A 23,025-nucleotide genomic window follows, 5' to 3' on the forward strand; every position below is an offset into this window, starting at 1 on the left:
ATTTAGCTCCAAGGATGGTTTCAGGATGTGACAATAAGAGAACTTGCCAGTTTTCTTCCTAGGAGCAAATGAATCAAATGATGTGAAGCAAAGCTTAGATATATGAGCATTTTATTTTTAGAATATATTTTAAAAATGTATATGCAAAATCAAAAGGAAATCCTTTCCATTGGCTTTGAAAAAGCTTATATAAAGTTTGTGAAGGGTATATATAGGGATGGCTGTCCTCCCCAATTACAGGAAGAGGCAGAAGTCCATGGCAGCTGCCTAAGCCTCGTTCTGGTTAACTCACACTGGATTGGTAAAACTTGTATGCAGTGTGCATGCACCATCAACGCAATGCATGCTTATGCCAAGAAGACTAGCCCAGTTAGCAATGCCCTCTGCCATTTTTCTGCTGGGGGAAATATAGAGACACATCTATACAGATGCATGTGCATACACACAAACACAGGTCCTACATATAAATAAATGTGAATATACACATGTTTTCCCAAGGTCTTCCATTATAAAGGAAACTCCTTAAATATCCTGCATGGTATCACCAGCATAGAATCTATTTTCTCGTTCCAGATATACAAAACATTCATTTCTTAAGCTTGTGATCTCTTAAAGTTAATAGTGATAATAAAACCCAACATATCCCTGTTACTAAGACTAATTTGGCATGAACTTTGAGGACTTCATAAATATTCAATTTAATATTTAATGAGAGATGCCATAACAAGACTGTGCAGGCCATTAACTCCAGACAAAGACTGAATTTTTGGCCATTTATTCAGGGCTCATAAAAATGGGCAGATAGGTTGCATTCAGAAAAGCTTAAAATGTATTATCTGCTTGTTTCCCAATGGTTTTCTAAAGTGCATTGACCACCCATCTTAGATTACTCATGGTTTCATATTTAGTGACAAAGGTAAATTAAGTTAAGGGGGGAACCTATTAGATGGTATAATTTACTTATAAACATTTTCAAATGGAGATACATACAAGCTTAGCTCATCCAAGAAAATGGAAAATTGGAATCTAATTGTGTGTTCTTCATTTGCAAAAGTCTCTGTGATTTGCCATGGAGGGAAAAAGGAGGTAGCAGGATGTTGATGGAAGGAGAGGAAAACAAGGGAAGAAATAAAGATGTTGAAAGAGGTCCATGTATCTCACCTAGACCATGTTCTCTAATTTGCTGTCAAACTTATTCTGAAGAACACACTATCCAGAAATTTTGTTTCAATTATTTTGCCTATGTTTCCTCAATTACCCATGTTTTTGACTTAAGAACAAAACAAAACAAAAATTCAACTCTTTCCAGTTAAGAGAAAGGATGGGATAGGGTAGTATAATTCAACTCAGTCCATCTTTATTAATATTTACAATATGCCAGATGTTGTCCTGGGTACTTTGGATACAATAAAAAAATAACAACACAAAATTCCCTTTGTCCTAAAGGAGTGTATACTTTATAGAATAATGCTAAGAACATTGAGCTTTAAGTCAAGAGATATTGGTCTTAATCCCAATTCCATAATGACCATGTGGTGGCACCTTTAGTAGATTACTTTCTCTGATTCCTTTCTGGTCCACAATTTTGTCAAATAGAAAATGAGAGTTGGGGCAGAGCCAAGATGGCAGAGAGAAGCCAGCAAGTTGCCTGAGCTCTCCTGTGGTTCCCTCAAAAAGAACATTAAATCAAGCCTCTAAATGGATTCTGAAACTACAGAACCTACAAAAAGACAGACACAGTCTTCCCACAAGCAAAAGGGGAGCACAGTACAGCTCACACAGTGCAGCACTGCACGGAGGGGGTCTGGGCAAGTCATCAGGAAGCTCTTGGACACAGCACAGCAACTGAGGCCACTTGATCCTGGCTCAGCAATCTGTTGGTGCAGCATGTCAGTTGTGAGATCCACCAGCACCAGTGGAGAGGGCAGGCTGCCAGCTGGAGGGCCACCCATGGGACAGGCATGACTGGTCTGGCCCATCCCAGCACCTGGAGCAAGCTCAGGGAGCAAGCCCAGGGCAGAGAGAAATCCACAAGCCATAGAGACCTCAGAGTAGAAATCTAGTGACACAGCCCCTATCCCTCAGCACAAGAAGCCTAAAACAGTGACTCTTATGCCCCAGGAGTAGACCTCAACTTTAAAAAATAAGTCACAATATGAGTAAGAAATAGAAAAAGGCTCTTACCATTGAGAGCTTCTGTGTCAATAGGGAAGAGCTAAACACATACTCAGATGAAGATAATTCTCTCAAATTGCCTACATGTGAAGCCTCAAGTGGGAAGATGAATTGGTCTTAAGACCAAAAAGCTCAAAAAGGATTTTAAAAGTCAATTGAGAGGGGTGGCTAGGTGGCGCAGTGGATAAAGCACCGGCCCTGGATTCAGGAGTACCTGAGTTCAAATCCGGCCTCAGACACTTGACGCTTACTAGCTGTGTGACCCTGGGCAAGTCACTTAACCCCAATTGCCTCACTAAAAAAAAACAAAAGGAAAAGAAAAAGAAAAAAACACTTAAAAAAAAGTCAATTGAGAGAGGTAGAAGAAAAAGTGGGGAGAGAAATGAAAGCAACACAAGAAAATTATGAAAAAAGAATTAACAGCTTAGAAAAGGAAGCACCAAGATTGATGAAATCAATTCCTTAAAAAAATTCATTTGGCCAAATGGAAAAGGAGGTACAAAAGCTTACTGAAGAAAACAATACCTTAAAAATTCGAATTGGACAGATAGAAGCTAATGACTCCATGATACACCAGGAATCAGTCAAACAGAATCAAAAGAATGAAAAAATAGAAGAATATTTGAAATACCTCATTGGAAAGACAACTGACCTGGGAAATAGATCCAGGAGAGACAATCTGAGAATTATTGGACTGCCTGAAAGTCATGATCAGAAAAAGAGTCTAGATACCATATTCCAGCAAACTATCAAGGAGAACTGCCCTGATATTGTAGAATCAGGGGATAAAATAGTCATTGAAAGAATCCATTGATCACCTCCTAGAAGAGACCCCAAAAGGAAAACTCCAAGGAATATTGTAGCCAAATTCCAGAATTATCAGGTGAAGGAGAAAATACTCCACACAGCCAGAAAGAATCAATTTAAATATCATGGAGTCACAGTCAAGGTTGCACAGGACTTGGCAGCTTCAATATTAAAGGATCACAAGGCTTGGGATATTATATTCCAGAAGGCAAAGGAGCTTGGATTACAACAAAGAATGAACTACCCAGCAGAACTGATCATTCTCTTTCAGGGGAAAAGATGGATATTCAATGAAACAGGGGAGTTTCAAGGTTTCCTGTTGAAAAGACCAGAACTGAATAGAAAAATTAATCTTAACATACAAGACTCAAGAGAAGTATAAAAAGGTAAACAGGGGAGGCACTCTGTCAGTCGGCCTGGCCCGTAGGTTCACTTAAATTGCTTGAGCACACAGACATGGACCTCCAAAAGTCTCCTAAGGAAACAGTACTTATTACAGGAGGAGGTGGCTACTTTGGTTTCCGTTTGGGTTGTACACTATGCAAGAAGGGTATCGCTGTTATTCTGTTTGATGTCAACAATCCTATTCATGATCTTCCCAAGGGGATGAAGGTGATATGTGGTGATATTTGCCATGTTGCTGATTTAGAGAAAGCCATGCAAAACGTTACTTGTGTTTTCCATATTGCTTCCTTTGGCATGTCTGGAAAGGAACAATTGAATCATATGCGTATTGAAGATGTCAATGTAAAAGGCACAGAAAATGTACTCCAGGCTTGCAGAAGGAAAGGAGTGCCAAGACTGGTTTATACTAGTACTTATAACGTGGTGTTTGGAGGCCAAGTTATAATGAATGGAGACGAGTCTCTCCCTTACCTACCTCTTCACCTTCACCCTGATCACTACTCCCGTACCAAATCTGTTGCGGAGAAAAAAGTACTGGAGGCAAATGACACAGCCTTGGAAGGAGGAGTTGGTGTCTTAAGAACCTGTGTTTTGAGATCAGCTGGTATCTATGGGCCTGGAGAACAAAGGCATCTTCCCAGGATAGTGAGATATATAGAAAAGGGCCTCTTCAAATTTGTGTATGGGGATCCCAAGAGCTTGGTAGATTTTGTCCATGTGGATAACTTGATACAAGCCCACATCCTGGCCTCAGAGGCATTGAAAGCTGACAAGAAACACATTGCCTCTGGGCAGCCTTATTTTATCTCTGATGGAAGACCAGTGAACAATTTCGAATTCTTCCGGCCTTTAGTTGAAGGGTTGGGTTATCCATTCCCCACCATACGCCTACCATTAAGCCTCATTTATTTTATTGCTTTCATGACAGAGATGGTTTACTTCCTCTTGGGCAGGTTTTATAATTTTCAGCCTTTCCTCACCAGAGCAGAAGTCTATAAAACTGGGGTCACACACTATTTCAGCATGGAAAAGGCTAAGAAGGAACTGGGTTATGAACCACAGCCATTTGACTTCAAGGAAGTGGTAGATTGGTTTAAAGCTGAAGGTCATGGGAGAAAATTCCAAAACTATACCTCGAAGCATCTTATTTGGAATAGCATGTTGGTTTTCCTCTTAGCTATTGCAGTTCTGACATGGTTTTCCAATGACTATGGTGATGTTATCTTGAAAGATTTATTTTGAAAATCATTTTGTGGAGAACAAGAAATTTCCAGAGCTAGTTATCCACAAGCAGACTCTAGAATGCACATACTCTTTCAATCAAGGGGCCAAATTTGTGACTTTCCAAGAACTGCTCAAGAACATCCTTTTATTGGTTACATTCTATCTAGTCTTCAATTATCCCTCCTAACAGAGTGATGTCTGATGGAAGAAAGGAATGAAAGATGAGTTTGAAATTTTGTTTTGTTTTCATTCCTTTTTTGAAGGCTAGGGGAAATATAGCAATTTCAAAATTTGTGTATGGGAAGAGGTAGTGAGCACTGATAGGATCATAGTGTGGACTTTTCTTTCTTATCAAAACTGCATAAGTAATGACTAATTTTGTTGTATGGTGTAAATGGGTTTTAGATACAACCACTAAAATAAGAATCCAAACTTGTCTTAAACACTGGAATCAGTACTAGAATAGGGACAACTTTGAGGACAACCCTTATGTAAATGTGTATATTCTGGTCTGTTAATTAAAAAGAAGTCTCATTACTTTATAATCCCATCTCCTACAAATTTTTAGTTTTTAAACACAGTACTCAAGAATTTATTTCCTTTTAGGTATTTTGCCTGTAATAGAGCAGGTGGCTACCAGGTGAATGGTTATATCATGGAGATGATCTTGTGGTCTGAACAGCTGTTTCAGCTACAGGTATCATTGACCAAGAACAAGATTACATTTTTTCTGCTCAATTTTACTTTTTTAAAAAAAATCAGAAATAACTTTTTTATTCAAACATTAAAAAATAGTCTTAGCGTACAAAAAAAAAAAAAAAAAAAAAAAAAAAAAAAAAAAAAAAAAAAAAAAGGTAAACAGGGGAAAAATTTTATTCAATAAGGCTAAACTATTTATATCCCTACATGGTAAGATAATACTTATAACTCTTGAGAACTGTATCTCCATTTGGACAGACAGAAGGAGTATACATAGAGGATATAAACATAAATTGTCTTTGTTGTGATGATATAAAGAAAAGTAAAGGGTAAAAAAGGAGTATATGGGAAGAAGAGGAATGGAGTTAATTACATCATATGAAGAGGCACAAAAAACCTATTACAATAGAGGAAAAGAAGGGAGGGGTGAAAATTGTTTCAACCTTACTCTCATCAGATTTGGTTCAAAGAGGGAATAACATATATGCTCCTTTGGATGAAGCTTATTCTTTAGGGAAGTAAAAGGATAAGGAGAAAAGGTGGGGCACTGATAGAAGGGAGGGCAGAGGCAGGGGAGAAAAGGGTAAAGAAAAGAGAGGGGGGTTGATAAAAGGGAGGGCAGATTGGGGGAGGCAGGGGTCAGAAGAAAATGGGGGAATCGTACTGGATGATTCCTAATATTCTTTTCCATTCTAAAATTCTGTCTATAACCTGAGGTCTCTCAATTTGAATCTTCAGTGATTTATGTTAGCTCTTTAAATTTTTTTTTAATTTCCTATCTATCTATGTTGAAAACATAAGCCTGTAAAGAATTAATTGTTATTTGAGGGTTTATGACCCCATCTTTTGGCTAGAATTAAAAAACCTCAGTGCACACACTGGCCTGGGGCTCAGGCGCAGCACCTCCACAAACAGCATGGTGCTTCACCCACTGGTTGTAGCTGTTGCCATAGGCCTGGCAAAATTATAATGACTGGAAGCCCAGTGAGGGCAGTCATGAGACTGTCAGTCAGGGCTGCCAACCAATTGGCTTGGGGCTGTATGTGGTCAGGCTGGGGTCTGTGGGAAGGAGAAGGGAGGAGTTTTTGCCATTCTAGCTTAAAGCTGGAAGGCGACAGGACATAGCTGTGTGTTCTCAGCTGATTCCTGGGCAGTGGTGTTATTCAGGTTGTATCATTTCCCTTCCCCCATTTTTTTTTCCTTTCCCTTAATTCTACTGATCTTGCTTATGTTTTTAAGTTTGTTCTTGTTAATAAACCCTGTTCTGTTTTTGAGGGAGGCTGTTGGTCTTCTTCCTTGCCCCAATATTGTGGCAAGTTGCCTAGCTAACACTCCCCAATTAAAATTTGGCCCCTACAAGCCTCAATTCTTAGAACTTTTCATGTTTACCAGAAATTTATCATAAGTAATGAGACCTTTTTGGCTTGGTATGGAAACATCATCAAACAGAGCTAACTTAGAAATTGTTTTGGAGCTGCCCATTTGCAAGAAAAGCTTCTTGGCAAAAAAGTACTAGACATCAGTTCTCCAGTGGGAAATAAAAGGAAAGAGACGCTTGGAAATCAAAGGTTCTATTAAATGAGACACTTAAAATAATTGATGAAGGTAAGTCTGGTCAGGGATTAAAATAGGTTTTAGTTCAGGGCTTCATAAAAGAAAAAAGAATGCCCTCTCTGTACTAATAAATGGATAATGACATTTGTCAGACATCTCTCTTTCCTCACAAGGAAGGTAGTAAACTTGATATCCCATTGACTATAAATAAACTAGCTTAATTAATTAATGTATCCTTGCAGAGAGTTTACAAAAAAAACACTCAGACCAGCCAATTTTGACAATGATTCCACCATATTTAGTAGAGATGTTACTATCTCTTCTTTTCCAGCTTTACTTTCTACTAAGACTGGCCATATTATTAATTTGAATAAAGGAAACAGAACTACCCCTTTGCAACAAGACCTCTCTGAGATCTTTTATGTACTCAACCTTCCATGAAAAAGCAAACTAATGGAATAAACAGAACATATCTGATTTGTTTGGAACCTGTTTTCATTGCTTTAGAAATCCAATGTTAAGAAGAATTCATTAGGTTGGTTGTTGCCTAATATTAGGCCACTCCTCCTCCCCCTTCCTTACCCCAAGGGCCTTACTTCCAAATTTAAAAAACCAATCCACTTTCAGGTCAAGACCAAGAGTATGGGTAGAGGCCATTTAGATAAATGTGGTTTAGCCCCAGGTTATTGTAATGGATATTTCTAGAGGTTGTTTTAGGGTTGACTTCAAGAGCCCTCATGTGAGGTAGACTTTAATTTTAGAGATAACCTTGATCCAATCTAGCATCCTGAAAATATCATTTGCACAGGCCAAGCCTCTAGATCTGCCTCTTGGCACATGGCATATAGCCATATTGTCATGCAAAAGCCTATGATGAATGTTATTTTAAAAAAAGAAAAATTGGTAGAGTAATGTGACATACAGGACATATACAGGAGTGCATTCTCTTATATGTCAAACAGCAAGTCATATGTGAACACTGACAAGATGGAGGAGCACTTTATTTTCGTGGTGTGTTACACTATGTGAACTCTTCTTATCACCACAGAATAAAATTCTACTAAAATATGTAAAGTAGGACCCAAGGAGTACCTTTCAGACTAGGGAGAGCAGGTGGGAATCATGATGGGGCAATGAGGGTGTTAGAACTCCCAAGGATGCTGATGGGAATCCTAATAGGAGTTCTCAAGATGAAAAGAGTGCCAAACACTTGCTTGATGTTGATAGCAATGCATCATGGACTATACAGAGTAGCCCTAACTGAGAGGAGGAAGGAAATAAACCTTTATAGAGCACTCTATGCTAAGCACCTCCCAAATATTATCTCATTTTAATCTCACACAACCCTAGGAGGTACTTACCACAGAGAGGGTATAGGGTGAGGGACCAAAATGAACCATCAGAACAGAGAAGAGAAATTTTTGATGGTGAACAGAAAAAAAGAAAAATGTTGACCTACATGCAAGAACTGGGGCTTTTCTTCCTCCAACTGCATCAGTAGGACCATGGAAGTCAGATGCTTTGATCCTCTACTGAAATTCTCATTAGAATTGTCTGATATGAAAGGGGCACTATAGATAGAATTAAAGGGCACACACTTGAAGGGAGACAAAGAGAAACTCTATCACTCAGAAGTGATGCCAATTGGGAAGGAGACTTAGAGACTCAAAAGTAAAAACATAACCAGTTCTGGACCACCCATATACTCAGGAGATAGCAGCCAGGAGCTCTGAGTTTCTTTATTACATCAAAGAACAGGACCCTCATCTACCAAGAAATTTTATTCCAGAGTGAAAAAAAGGCCTGAGTGAATCACTTGCCAATTTTCCATGGAAATGCCTGGGGGAACTGAAGGGTTTTTTGCCTGCCTATTCTGGGGGAAGGGTCATAATATGGTTTGAGGATTATGTGAAATGCAACTGAATTGTGCTGAATGCATTGATATTTACCTTTTTTGTTCCTATTTTTCTGAATATAGTTTTATACAATATTTTGTAAATGAATCAATGAAATATATAGCCAGTAGGATGAGGCTGAAGCCTGGATCTGATTGGATAGTCCACATATATACATCTTTGACATCAAAGAGAGAAAAGCAATACCCACTCACAAGGGGAAGATTGAGGGGAGAGGGTAGCTAACTTCTTGACAGCCAGAGAGAACTTGGTTATTTTATCAACATACTCTCTAACCTTTTCATATATAAAGAGGTGATATATTATTCACCTCTCGGACCCTCCCCCTATACTTTTTTCACACTGGTTTTTAATATTTGCTATCTTGAAAAAAGAGATAAACTATTGTTTCTACCAATGTGGATAGGTGAAGTGAAAATATAGAAAACTGTGGGAACCTTTGGGGAATTGCAGGATGTAATACTCTTAACTTGATTCAAAAAAAATCCCAGACTCTACTTTTAGTTTTTGGCAGATCTAGACAAGTGATAACAATAGCTTTCTGTATGCATTATAAACCTTAATAGAATTCAATTCAACCTAATTTGATTTTTCTGCATGTTTTCTGTGTACTTAAATGTTTTCAGAAATCCAATTTCAGAGATAAAGTTATTTTTCACCCTCAATTGAATAAACAAATGCAAATAGCCCATAATACATAATACTTGATAAAGTTACCAGTTACTTGTTTTCTTGCATCCAGAATGTTGAAACCAATCATTAATCCTTGATATTTATTCTTGGATCAAAGTTTTCACTTATTTTATTTCCAAATGAATTTATTTATTATTTTAATGTGATTGCTAGTGTAAGTAAACATTTTAAATCATGAAAATGGACAAAAACAACTTTCAAACTCAAGTGTAATTTCCCCCTTTTTCATCATTTTTAGGCTAACATATTCAGAGTCTTCAAAAATGATTGCTAATGTCTCTGAAGAAATTACTTTCAGATATGATTAAAGTGTTTGCTCTAATAATTCCTACCAGAACTAGAAATCTCAGGCAATAAAATAGTACAGAATTCACACCTCATCATATTTCAGGTGTAAAATACATTTGGATTCACTATAGCAACTCTAGACCCAATATTTTCTTTTCTTTTTTTTTTTTTTTTTAGGCAATGGGGGTTAAGTGACTTGCCCAGGGTCACACAGCTAGTAAGTGTCAAGTGTCTGAGGCCGGATTTGAACTCAGGTACTCCTGAATCCAGGGCCGGTGCTCTATCCACTGCGCCATCTAGCTGCCCCAACCCAATATTTTCTCCTTAAATAGTTCAGTATTTCACTCACTGTCTTCTTCACTGCTCTAACTCCCTATCTTATACTAAGGGATTTCAGTATATATTTTTATGCTTCCCCAATACTCAACTCCCAACTCAATCCTCTTTACCTCAGCCACGTATAGGGAAAGTCACACTCTTGATCATGTTGTTACCTAGAAATTCTCCCCTTCCATGATCAAGAACTCTAGAATTCCATAATTTGATCATAGTTTTCTATCATTTCCTCTATGGATTAGTCCTAAAATTATTCTTCATTTTCACTGTAACGCCAATCCTTCCACCTCTCAATATAATCCCAGGCCATCACTCTCATTTCGGTTGCATTTTCACCCATTTTCAATTTGGCCTGGTTTGGTTAACCACTTCTGTAATTGTCTTATACTCTCAAATCTCTTGTTCCTTTGTCCTATTTCACCTCATACTTTGCTAAATTTCAACCTAGGATTCTTCCCCCTATTGTCTAATCCTATTCATGTAAGACTGAACAAAGTTGGAGAAAGTCAAGCAACCATGTAATCAGCATTAAGCTCCACTACAAATTTGTTGTCTGTTCTCAACCGGATGTTTATTGCAACAAGGAAATACTTTTAATCATTCTTAATTGATTCTCTTGCCCACTCCCCAGAGGTTACTCTAAACTTACTCCTTATCTCCTTAAACTTCTCATGCCACACCCTGCTCCTATCCTCACAACTAAAGACCTGGCCTCAAACTTGACTGAGACAAGAGAGGCCATCCACTATGAACTCCATCTTCTCCTCTTCGCTTTATATCCCTATCCTTTGACATCATCTCCCAGTCTATCCTCTTTGAAGCTTTGCAAGTAGACATTTTGGATTCATTCTTTCCTTCTGAGTTTGTGTCTTGAGTGTCTCTGTCACCATAATAGCCTTTTATAGTGATATTCTTTGTTAGTTTGTTTGTCTGGTTTGCTCATTCTTCCAACTCTCCTAGAAGGCAGGGACTACTTTTGCCTTTCCTTATTACCTCAGCATTTAGCACAGTGCATCATATGTAGTAGTTACTTAATAAATGCTTATTGACTTTTTTTATAAGGAAGCAGACCAGAAACCAGGAGAGCTGAACACAGAGACCAAAACTGAGAGAGATGCTATCTATACAAGAGGGTCTATGAAAAGAATTAACTTTGGTCCCTGGATGGTAAGTGAGAACCTTTTTATCCATTCAACCTTCCTCAGGGAACCTCTCAGCCCTAGAGTTTGCAGCCATGGAGAGAGCTAAGAAGAAAAAGAAGAAATGCCTAGTGGATATCCAATGACCAAACTCCTGGACCATGCCAAGCTCCTGGGGAGAAGGGGGGGGGGGTTCCTGTATAATTTGAGCATGGATTTCTTAGACAATTCCCAGGTCCTGGACCCAGAAACCTGGAGATAAACGTAGGACCCATGTAGCCCCAGATAGGTAGAAAGACTGAGGGACAGAGCCATGATATAGAGATATAAATCTGGTAATGAAGGCCCATTACTACTGTGAGCCGTGGACACTTTACAGGTCTATTGGAAAAGGAGTTTCTAAAAACTCCAAATGTATTCCTTTTTTGAGGACCCTCTATCAAAGACTGGTATTGTTAAGTCCAGGGGACTTAGTAGACCCCTTATTGGACATAGGAGTGAGGCAGGGAATGAAGAGTCAGTTCTCTATTGGCCTTAGGTGTCCTCCCCTTTTGGGGAATCCTCAACCACACAGTGGCTAGAGAGCTAAGCAGATCTATGGTGTAAGGTAGGGCTCATCTGATAGGGAAGGAACAGTGTTTTTATTTATTGCCTTACATATGATTTACATTTTCTCTGCAGGTGAAATAAAAGGCATGCCATATTTTGTGTGTATTGTTAACCCGAATGCTCATACAGTAACTGAGGGCCCCTTTTATTGTTCCTATAGTGATTTAGATATGAGCAAAATTCTAAGGTTCTAAGGGGAATAGAGTAACATTTTGACCTTGGAATTGAGGAGAACTCTTCAAGTGAATTAATGAGTGAATAAATGAAAAACTTTAGCAAGCATTTACTACAGGCTAATCCCTGAGGATATAAATAGAAAAAGTAAAAGAGTCCCTACTTTTAAGAATCTCATACTAATTCTGGGGGAAATGTAAAAGAAAGTTTGGTGGGGCAGCTAGGTGGTGCAGTGGATAGGGCACCGGCCCTGGAGTCAGGAGTACCTGAGTTCAAATCCGGCCTCAGACACTTACTAGCTGTGTGACCCTGGGCAAGTCACTTAACCCCAATTGCCTCACTAAAAAAAACCCACAAAAACAAAACAAAAAACAAAAGAAAGTTTGGTTATAGAAAAAAGAAAATGCCCATGGGTTGTTAGCTTAAATAAGTGAATCAAATGATAATCCCAGGGATCTGGAGGGCATTGAGGCAGAATGGGTAGTGAGGCCTAGAGGACCTTAGGAGGCAATGGCAGAGCAGATGATAAGGCCTGGTTGTACTCCATCTTGAAGGAAGGAATAGAGATGATGAGTCCCAACTTAAGCATCCAAGTCCATCTTGGCCAAGTGAGGTAGAAGGTTAAGATTATGGGTGAGAGGTCAGCGCTGGACACTTTCCTCAGACACTGAACCTCCTCTGTGGCCCCTTTGCCCTGAGGTTGCTGTTGAGAATGATTAAGGCTTTGGAGTTGGAAGCTGAGCCCATGGAAGTGATCAAGTATGGAAATGGATGCTAAGCACTCCCTCCCTTTAAACAAAAGTCCATGGCACTTTCTTCTCTCAATTCCGCTGTACTTGGTAGGAAAGCAGTTCTCTATTAACTGTCTAACCATTCACTTCCTGCTTTCTGTTGCTTCTGAGAAGGAAGGAGAGAGAAGAAAAAGAAAGAGGAGGGACGGAGGGAGGGAGGGAGAGAGAGAGAAAGTTTGTTACTCCTGAGTTGTTGGCAAAATGAACCAAAAAATGACTGTTTCTTTGTTTTATTTCCTAACTGGACCCCTTTATGTTCTTTGTGGCTGTTGTTTAGTCATTTCCAGTCATGTTTGACTCTTCCTGACCCCTTTCGGGGGTCTTCTTGGCAGAGATAGTGGGGTAATTTGCCATTTTCTTCTCCAGTTCATTTTACAGATGACAAAATTAAGACAAATGGGGATAGGTGACTTGCCTACAGTTATATAGCTAGTAAGTGTCTGATATCAGATTTGAACTCAGGCCTTCCTGACTCTGGGACAGCTAGGTGGTGCAGTGGATAGAGCCCTGGGCTTGGAATCAGGAATACTCATCTTCATGCTTTTAAAGAAATGGAGATAGTATTCCTTATCAGTGCTAACAGAATAGTGAGGAAGGGCCCATGATTTCTCCATGATGGAGAGAGAGAGAGAGAGAGAGAGAGAGAGAGAGAGAGAGAGAGAGAGAGAGAAGCAATTATCCCCTAGAGTAGTTAGCGAAAATGAACTAAGGAGGAAAATCCCATGTGAGGGTTAAGGATTATGGATTTGAGGGAGGAGAATGAAAGTACATCTGCTATAGAACTTTGAGGAAGGCTTTAATTAAGTCAAGTTAACAAGCAATAATATTTTTGGATAATATTTTATTTTTCCCCAATTTTATGTAAAAAAACAATTTTTATCATTAAAAAAAATTTTTGAGTTTTAAATTATTTCCCTCCCTGACATAGTAAACAATTTGATATAGATTATATATGTGTAATCATGCAAAACATATTTCCAAATTGATCATGTTGTGAAAGAGCAGACAAAAAAATAAATTGAAAAACAGTATGCTTCAGTCTACATTCAGATTCTATCATTTTTCTCTGGATGTGAATAACATTTTTCATCATGAGTCTTGGAATTGTCTTGTATCATTGTATTGTTAAGAATAGCTAAGTCACTTATAGTTGATCATCATGCAATATTGCTGTTACTGTGTACAATGTTTTCCTGGTTTTGCTTACTTCACTTTGCATTAGTTCAGGTATGTTTTTCCAGGTTTTTCTGAAATCATCTTGTGCATCCTTTCTCATAGCACAATAGTATTCCATTATAATCATATATTATAACTTGTTCAGCCATTCCCCAGTTGATGGGCATGCCCTCAATTTCCAATTCTTTGCCACCACAAAAAAAGAGTTGCTATAAATATTTTTATAAAAATAGGTCCTTTCCACTTTTTTTTCTTTTGGGGATATAGACCCAATCATGGTGTTTGTTGCTGGATCAAAGGGTATGCACAATTTTATAACCCTTTGGTCATAATTCCAAATTGTTCTCTAGAATGGTTGGATTGGTTCACAACTCTACCACCTTTACTTTAGTGTCCCAATTTTTTCACATCCACTCCAATAATTAGCATTTTCTTTTTTTTTGGAATATTAGGCAATCTGATAGGTGTGAGGTGGTACCAAAGAGTTGTTTTAATTTGCATTTCTCCAATCGGTGGTGATTTAGAGAATTTTTCATATGACTATATATAGCTTTGATTTCTTCATCTGTAAATTACCTATTCATATCCTTTTACTATTTATCAGTTGGGGAATGGATGACTTGTATTTTTTATAAATTTGACTCAGTTTTCTATATGTTTGAGAAATGAAGTCATTATCACAGATACTTGCCGTAAAAAAAAAAAACAAACAAAAGCCAGTTTTCTGCTTTCCTTCTAATGTTGGTTTCATTGGTTTTGTTTGTGCAAAACCTTTTTTTAATTTAATATAATCAAAATTAACCCATCTTACATCTTGCAATGCTCTCTAACTTTTGTTTGGTCATAAATTCTTCCTTTCTCCATAGATCTGGTAGGTAAACTATTCCTTGTTCTTCTAATTCATTTATGGTATCATCCTTTATGTCTAAATCATGTACCCATTTTGTCTTTATCTTGGTATATGGCATAAGCTATTGGTCTATACTTAATTTCTGTCATACTGTTTTCCAGTTTTCCCAGAAGTTTTTGTTAAAATAGTACTTTTTGTCAAATAGTAAGTTCTAACAAGCATTAATTAAACACCTACTATGTACCAGGTCCTGTGCTAAGCACTAGGGATAAAAGAAAAGACAAAAATAGGCCCTGCCATTAAGCTGCTCATAACTGAATGAGGGAAACAACTATGTACAAACTATATACATACTGGATAAATTGGAGGTAATCCCAGAGGGAAGTCCCTAGCATTAAGGGAGGAAGGCTTGTTATAGAAGATAAGATTTTAGCTGTCTTGAAGGAAGCCAAAAATAAGAAGTCAGAGAATTCCAGGTATGGGGGACAGCCAGTGAAGATACAAAAAGTTGGGAGATACAGTGTCTTGTGAAAGTAACAGCAGGGTTTATCATAGCTGAAAATTATGTCAGCCCTAAATATTCAGTTCTCCATCACTCATTGAAAGAGAGGCTGGGTACATCATTGTTCCTAGAATCATTAATTGCTATGACAACATGAGCATGCCTTTTATATGGGCTTTTGGCATATGGGTACCCATAGACATGCATGCTAATTTTTGCTAACATGATACATGTGGTATTAATTAGTTAATGATATTGTTACAAAGACCCATATCTTCATAGCTTATGTATGGGAACTTCATACATGTGTATTATTGCAGATATTTTAATAGGGAAATAAACAGGAAAATTCTGCCTGCCCCTAAATCCTTGTAAGAGGTTGAATTTTGACACTACAATGTACCTACCTCAAATCCTGGTTCTGAATCAGTGATTAGAAAGTGAACTTGCATTCATTTGAATTTTACCCACAGTCAATTGTCTTCCTTAAAATGCCTAGTGCTTCTAAATTGGAAAATCCTTCTTTGTCTTGTGTTGCACTCCCTCCTAGGTAACCATATACAAAAGACAAAGCATTTTCACATGTCTTTGAAGCTGTCTTTAGTTCAAAGCACCCTCTGATCTTAAGGGTTTGCTCAATGAATAACCCTCCCCAGCTACCTGCAAAAACATGCTCTCTGGGGAGCATTTCTTCCCCATTCACTGAGTTTTTTCCCAATAAGAAAAATGAAAAAAATAATTTAAAAACCCTATGACTTGCTAAATACTTATTCTTCCTCTTTACTGCATGCTGTAAAACTAAATGATATTTTAAATTAAAAAGTGATAATATGTGACTTATGTTGATATCTCATCAACCATTTTGATTCAGATTAGGGCTAATGGAGGAGCCAGGACTGACATTAGTTAACTGGGGAGGTATCAGATTGCAAATGTTATGTGAAATAATTCCCAGTTTCAACACAGAGAAAGCATTCATGATTGCTTATGTTTAGAAGGATGAAATTACCTTGACCCAATATTCTCAGCGCCTGCTTCCTTTCTTTATTATGCTTTCCCCCCATCAGCAGCTTTAAAGTTATCTTGATGTGTGTATGTGTTTGTTCAAGGCTCCCTCTGAGATTTTCTTTCTGCTCTCACAGTTGAATCAGAGAACACTTGCGGAGGATCAAAAAATAGAGTCCTTGGTCTGGTTCTTTTATTCTTTTGCAACCCAGCATATTATAGAAAAAAAGCCAATAGAGGAAAATAAGCTTATGGGATCTGAGTGGAGCGGAACCTCCATGCACCTTTGTCATCTCTCCATGCCGAGCATTAAACTTACATAGCCTAGACTCTTCTCACAATGTGTCAGCTGATATTGCATAATGTATGTAGCTGTCAGTCAGTCAATGAGCATTTATTAAGTGCCTGCTTTATGTGCCAAGCACTATGCTAAGCAAAAAGAAAGGTAAGAGTAGTTCCTGTTCTTAAGACCTTATATTCAAAATAGGGGGACAAGATGTAAATAGCTTAATATAATGCTAGTTACATTCAATATAGATAGAGACTCTATGGAAAACTATGATGATGAGGCAATGTTGGTTGGCCTTTGGTAGAATGAGGGACTTAAACAATTTTTTGTAAGAATGTCCCAATATAGGGCCAGCTAGGTGGCACAGAGGATAAAGCACCAGCCTTGGATTCAGGAGGACCTGAGTTCAAATCTGGCCTCAAACACTACTTGACACTTACTAGTTGTGTAACCCTGAAAAAAAAAAAAGAATGTCCCAATATAGAAGATTCTTAAACTGAAATTTATTACTTAGGCATCTTCTTTTCCTGGAGGTTTTTAAAGGGGTATGTAGGAAGGCTTGTGAGTAGTTGTACCATTTGGCTAGAGCATCAAATACACTGGAGGGAACAGTGTTTTCTTCACTTATTTCTTAAGACCTATTGATACTCACCTTCTGTGCCTTAAGTATCAAAATCTACAGGGCACCACTAAGGACATGTTAGGCATGTTAGGCATTCATAGATGGTGGAGGAGTGGAATAGGGGTCGTGCTAAAAACGGGAACAGTGATCTGATGGGAAAGTTTATCTTTATTTTGGAGAACTTTAAGAATAAGGGCCCCACTGCAGCTTCTGACTGGCCAATATTCTATTGCATATTTCTTTTTCTCATATCTCCATCAACATAGGTAAAGAGTTTTAGTAAACTCTAAAATATTATGTGATTTACTGTTGTTATCATTGCTGTTGTTGTTATCCTATAATCATAGAGAGATGGCAATTGAGTCCTAGACTTAAAGTCAGGAAGACCTGGTTCAAATCCCACCTCAGACACTTATGCGTGACCCTGTGCAAATCACTAATCTCTCTGTGCCTCAGTTACTTCATCTATAAAATGAAAGGTTTGTATTCAAAGTCCTCCAAGGTCTCTTCTAACTCTAAATCCATGATTCTTTGGTCCCCAAGAACATGGACTTAAATCCCACTTCTGATACATACTTTGTGTGTATTCCCGGGCAAGTCACCTAACTCTTCAGTGCTCTTGTACTACATGTTGCAGAGAAAACATCTGTGTGCTTTGATAGGAATTTCCTGTATGCAGGCCCCTTCACTATTTAGTTAGCTAACAATAGCCAGCATTTACATAGCACTTTAAGATTTGCAAAAAGCAGCATCAGCCCTGGATTCAGGAGTACCTGAGTTCAAATCCAACCTCAGACACTTGACACTTACTAGCTGTGTGACCCTGGGCCAGTCACTTAACCCCCATTGACCCGCAAAAAAAAAAAAAGATTTGCAAAAAGCTACAGATATGAGGGCAGCTAGGTGGCACAGTGGATAAAACACTGGCCCTGGATTCAGGAGGACCTGAGTTCAAATCCAGCCTCAGACACTTGACACTGACTAGCTGTGTGACCCTGGGCAAGTCACTTAACCCTCATTGCCCTGCAAAACAACAACAACAACAACAAAGTGTCAAGTGTCTGAGGCCAGCTTTGAACTCAGGTCCTCCTGAATCCAGGGCCAGTGCTTTATCCACTGTGCCACCTAGCTGCCCCCAGAAGCTTATTTCCAAATAAGCCCTGGAATACCTCTTAATGGCATCTACTTATCTGTGTAACCCACTCAAACTCTTTCCCACAGTAGCATTTGGCACCTTAAATAGCACAGTAGGAACTCAGTAAATGTTTGTTGAATTAAATTTAACACCCTTGTTTCCCTGACCCATTTAATATACTACTACCAGGCATGAACTGTGAATCTTCACTCAAATAAAGCAATTTTCTCAGTAGAATTCTGACTTATGAAGAGCATACTGTTAGGTAGTACTGGATATGCAGTAATGCTTGAGTTGCCATGGTAAATATAGTATCTCTTCTACATACAATGTTGATAGAAAATCCCCTGTTGTTGATTACAATAAATATGAACTTCTGCTTGGATGTATATTTCACTGTAATGTAATGTATGGTGATGATTACATATTGCTTTCTAAATAGGACACAGAGTTATTTTAATAATAATAAAAATATTTACATGGTACTCTAAAGTTTGCAAAGTGCTTTACAAATACTTTCATTTTGATTCTCACAACAATCCTGTGAAGTAGGTACTATTATTATCTACATTTTATCAAGGAGGAAACTGAGACAGATGGTGGTTAAATGATTTGCCCAGAGTCACAAACTAGCAAATATCCAAAACAGAATTTGAACTCAGGTCTTTCTGACTCCCAAACTGGTATTTTACTTCATTAGGTTGCTGTGAGGTATCACATTGACTTTTCCAAGGTCATTAGAGCCCATACACAGAGTACAAAGTACTACATTGTGCTGTGCTGACTTTCCATTTATATTGAATGTAAACACTGGATAAGCTCAAATAACTAGAAGCTTTGTTCTGTGCTCTGCTTTTATGAGACATGGACAAATGAAAAATAAGAAAAAATATCTGGGATTTATTCCAAAATATCAAGCACTGGGGTACATCCAAGAGTCAGTATGTAGACATATAATCATAGAATTGGGAACTGGAATGGATTGTAGGTATCATTTAATCCAGGATTTCTTCACCTTTTCTCTGCCAATGACTCCTTTGACAGTCTGGGGAAACTTGACTCTTTCTCAGATTAATGTCTTGTAAATGCAAAAAATAAAATGCATAGGATAATAAAGAAAACCAATTATGTTGAAATAGTTGTCAAAATACTAACAGAAGATGGACCCGAGGTTAAGAAGCCCTGATCTAACCCAACCCCTGATTTTACTGATGAGTAAACTAAGACTGAGAAAGTTGGAGTAATTTGACTAAGGTCACTCAGGTAGCAAGATGTAGAAGAACACTAAGTCAAATCCAAATCTTTATTCTCTGTTCTCAGTATTTTTTTTTTATGACGCCCTATAATTCAGCCTAAGCTGACCTTAAGATCTGGTACAATTCTCATAATCCACAATTTCTATGATACCTATAAGGGAAATTTGTTGTTCACAGTGAGGATTCTTAGTCTCAATGATTTCTGAATCAGATTTCTGAGTGATCAAAGGAAGAGTTAATCCATCAAAGTCATTTTTATAGTTACTACCATGTAAGGGGTAAGTGTATCTTATTTTATTTCAGTTATTTGGTTGATTTTTGTCCTTTGTTCTCAAAGAGGATCAAAATGGTATCATTATATTGGAGTCAAGATACAGTGTATATGATTATGGCTCATCAGACCAACACAGGCTCAGAAGGCTTGACCACAAGTCAGGCACAAATAGTCCACATGAACATTTAGAATGGAGGTGCCTCTAAATATGTGCATGTCACATTTCTTTTGAACTACTGCAATTCTGCTTTGCTCAGAGAGCACAGCACCTTCTTTGATGCGGGCTTGCTGCGCTGGGTAGTCCTTTGCCAGTGTCTCCCATGTCATGCGATAGATTCCAAAGTTCTTCAGAGAGACTTCGAGAGTGTCCTTGTATCACTTCTTCTGATCTCCATGTGAGTGCTATGCATGGTAGGCACAACTACCCCTCAGTCAGATTGGTTGTTTCACTCAGACATCAATTTACTAATGATTTTCAATAGACAGGAATTTAAAACAGCCCCTTAGAGTTGGAAGGCACATTGAGTCCTGTAATCCAACCTATGGCTAAAAGGAATCTTCACTCTAACATTCCGGAGGAGTGGATATCAAACCTCTCTGCTTGACAACTTCCAATAAGAAGAGAAACCCATTGCCTCCCAAGCAACACATTCCACTTTTGAGTCTCTCTAATTTTAGGAAGTTTTTCCCAACATCAAATCTAAATTTCCATCTTTTGACTGATTGTTCTTGGTTCTGCCCCAAAGCACCAAATAGAACAAGTCTAATCTCTTTCTCACTTGACAAGCTTTCAAATACTTGAAGACAGTTATCATGAGGACCCTGCATCTTTTCTTTTCCAAATTAAATATCCTCAAGTTCTCTGAAGGCCCTTCATCATCTGGATATAATCAACAAATGTATATTAAGTGCCTACTATGTGCCAGACAAGGGAAGCTAGGTGGCACAATGGATCGAGTTCTGAGCCTGAAGGCAGGAAGACTCATCTTCCTGAGTTCAAATCTGGCCTCGGATATTTATTGGCTGTGTGAACATGAGCCAGTCATTTAACTTTATTTGCCTCAGTTTCCTCATGTGCACAATGAGCTAGAGAAGGAAATAGCAAATCTCTCCATTATCTTTGCCAAGAAAACCCAAATTGGGATCACAAAGAGTCAGACATCACTGAAATGATTGAACAACAATGACAAATGTGGCAAATGTTGTGATAGGTGCTGAGAACAAAAAAGTGAGAGTGAAACAGTCCCTGCCTTCCAAGAGTTTATATACTCTTAGAGTGATTACATACAAAATAAATAAAAGGTAATTTTGAAAGGGAAAGCCCATTCAGATGATGTTCTCTAAATTATCAATACCCTTCTTAAATTATAACACCCAAAACTGAATATTATATTCTAGATGTGATCTGATTGGGTTGATATTCAGAGGGTTATCAAGTCCTTATTCCTGGAAATTGTGCTTCTGTTTAATGCAACCCAAGATAACATTCACACTCTTGACTGCTGCATCACCCTATTGAATGATATTGAGCTTGCTTGCCATCCACACAAACCCCTAGATTGTTTTCAAACTGCAATCTAATTATGTATCCCTCAAAGTCCAAAATCCTTAGATTAACATTCAAAACCTGCTAGGATTAGACCCCAGCCTGCTTTTGCAACCTCCTCTTCAACTACTCCTCTTCATACATGTTACAGTCTAGCTGAACTGGACTACTTGCTGCTACCTGGAGATGCGTCTATTCTCATTACCCTGTGCCTCTGACCATTATGTTCTTTCTGCCTGAAACATCTTCCCTGACTTATTCCTCCACCCCATCATCTCAGCTCTGCCTCTTCATATACTAATAGTCCTCTTATTCCCTACTGAAATGCTATTCACTCTATGAAGCTTTCCTTCCCTAATTACCCATGGCTTAAAGTAATCTCTCCTTCCCTTAAATTCTCATACTATTTTGTATGTACTTTAAAATTTTTTCCATTCCACTTTGTATTATTACTATTTGTATCTAAAAAGTGCCTCTCAGACTGTAAGGGTAGAGACCGTCTTGTTTACTGCTATACCCCATAGCTTCTAGCACAGAGCACCTATTGATGCTCAACAAATATTTGTTAAATAAATGAATGAATGAGTAAATAAATTTTACAGCTGCAGGGGCTCCATGTTCAGTGTCTTTGAGAATGAATTCATTCTGTTTCATGCCCTACTTATTATGAGACTGATTTAGACAGAAGGAAAATCTGGGTCAATGAAGCATTTTAAAACAGAAGAGCAAATTCTTAGAATATCAAATTTTCTTCCATCCCAGAAATTTAATCATAGGCATTTGAGGAACTATGGGACAAGTACCAGCAATTGTCCATTCCCAGAAACTGTTGATTTGGTTTTCTAAAATGCCTTCTTCTCTGTAATAATGTCCAAAATGTTTCCTAAAATGATAGTCAAAGGTCAAGGATACACATGTAATTTTTCAATATATAAATTTCACACCCAAAGGAACCATACATACCACAATATTAAGTGTTCTGTGCGCCCACAGGGGTAGAATTCTGGAGAGCATAATTTTCCTTTTTCCAACCTTTAGTTTAATAGATTTATAAATTGAAATCTAAGATTAAGAATCTTAGATTTTGAACTGAATGGGACCTTTAGAAATCATCAAACCCAACTACCTCATTTTACAAATGAGGAAATCAAGGCCAAGAGAGTGATTTGTTCAACATCAGATGTACTGAAGGCTTTGTAAACCTTGTGAAAGTGTAAGTACTATTTTTCTGCAAACTTGATGAACTGGAACCCTTCCTTCTAATACTTTTCCCCTACCTCAACTGTGAGACAGCTAGATAGAGTACTGGACTCAGAGTCAGGAAGACCAGAATTCAAATTCTGCCTCAGACACTGACTAACTGTGTGATCCCTTGTAAATTGCTTAACTTCTCAGCCTCAATTTCCTCATCTCTGAATAATGGGATTGGACTCAAAGGCTTACAAGGTCCTTTCCAAGTTTAGCTCCAAGAGCCTATATGTACAAGGTAGCTTTTTGTTGTTAGCAGTCCTTCATTTTATTTTGGCAGGGCAATGAGGGTTAAGTGACTTGCCCAAGGTC

The 23,025-nt window shown here is 38.1% G+C and overlaps 1 protein-coding gene across 1 annotated transcript; it reads left to right on the plus strand.

The window, feature by feature from the left end:
• Nucleotides 1–3,387: 3,387 nt before the first annotated feature.
• LOC122753058 (short-chain dehydrogenase/reductase family 42E member 1-like) lies at nucleotides 3,388–5,153 on the plus strand. The gene has a single exon (XM_044000147.1). The coding sequence runs from the start codon at nucleotides 3,439–3,441 to the stop codon at nucleotides 4,627–4,629; it is 1,191 nt and encodes a 396-aa protein (XP_043856082.1). The 5' UTR covers nucleotides 3,388–3,438; the 3' UTR covers nucleotides 4,630–5,153.
• The last annotated feature ends 17,872 nt before the right edge of the window (nucleotides 5,154–23,025 follow it).

This window comes from Dromiciops gliroides, chromosome 4, assembly GCF_019393635.1.
Source record: "Dromiciops gliroides isolate mDroGli1 chromosome 4, mDroGli1.pri, whole genome shotgun sequence".
NCBI classification, from domain to species: Eukaryota; Metazoa; Chordata; class Mammalia; order Microbiotheria; family Microbiotheriidae; genus Dromiciops; species Dromiciops gliroides.

Excerpts from the sequence above, each read along its gene's own strand:
- LOC122753058 (XM_044000147.1), top strand. The coding sequence starts at position 3,439 with ATGGACCTCCAAAAGTCTCCTAAGGAAACAGTACTTATTACAGGAGGA.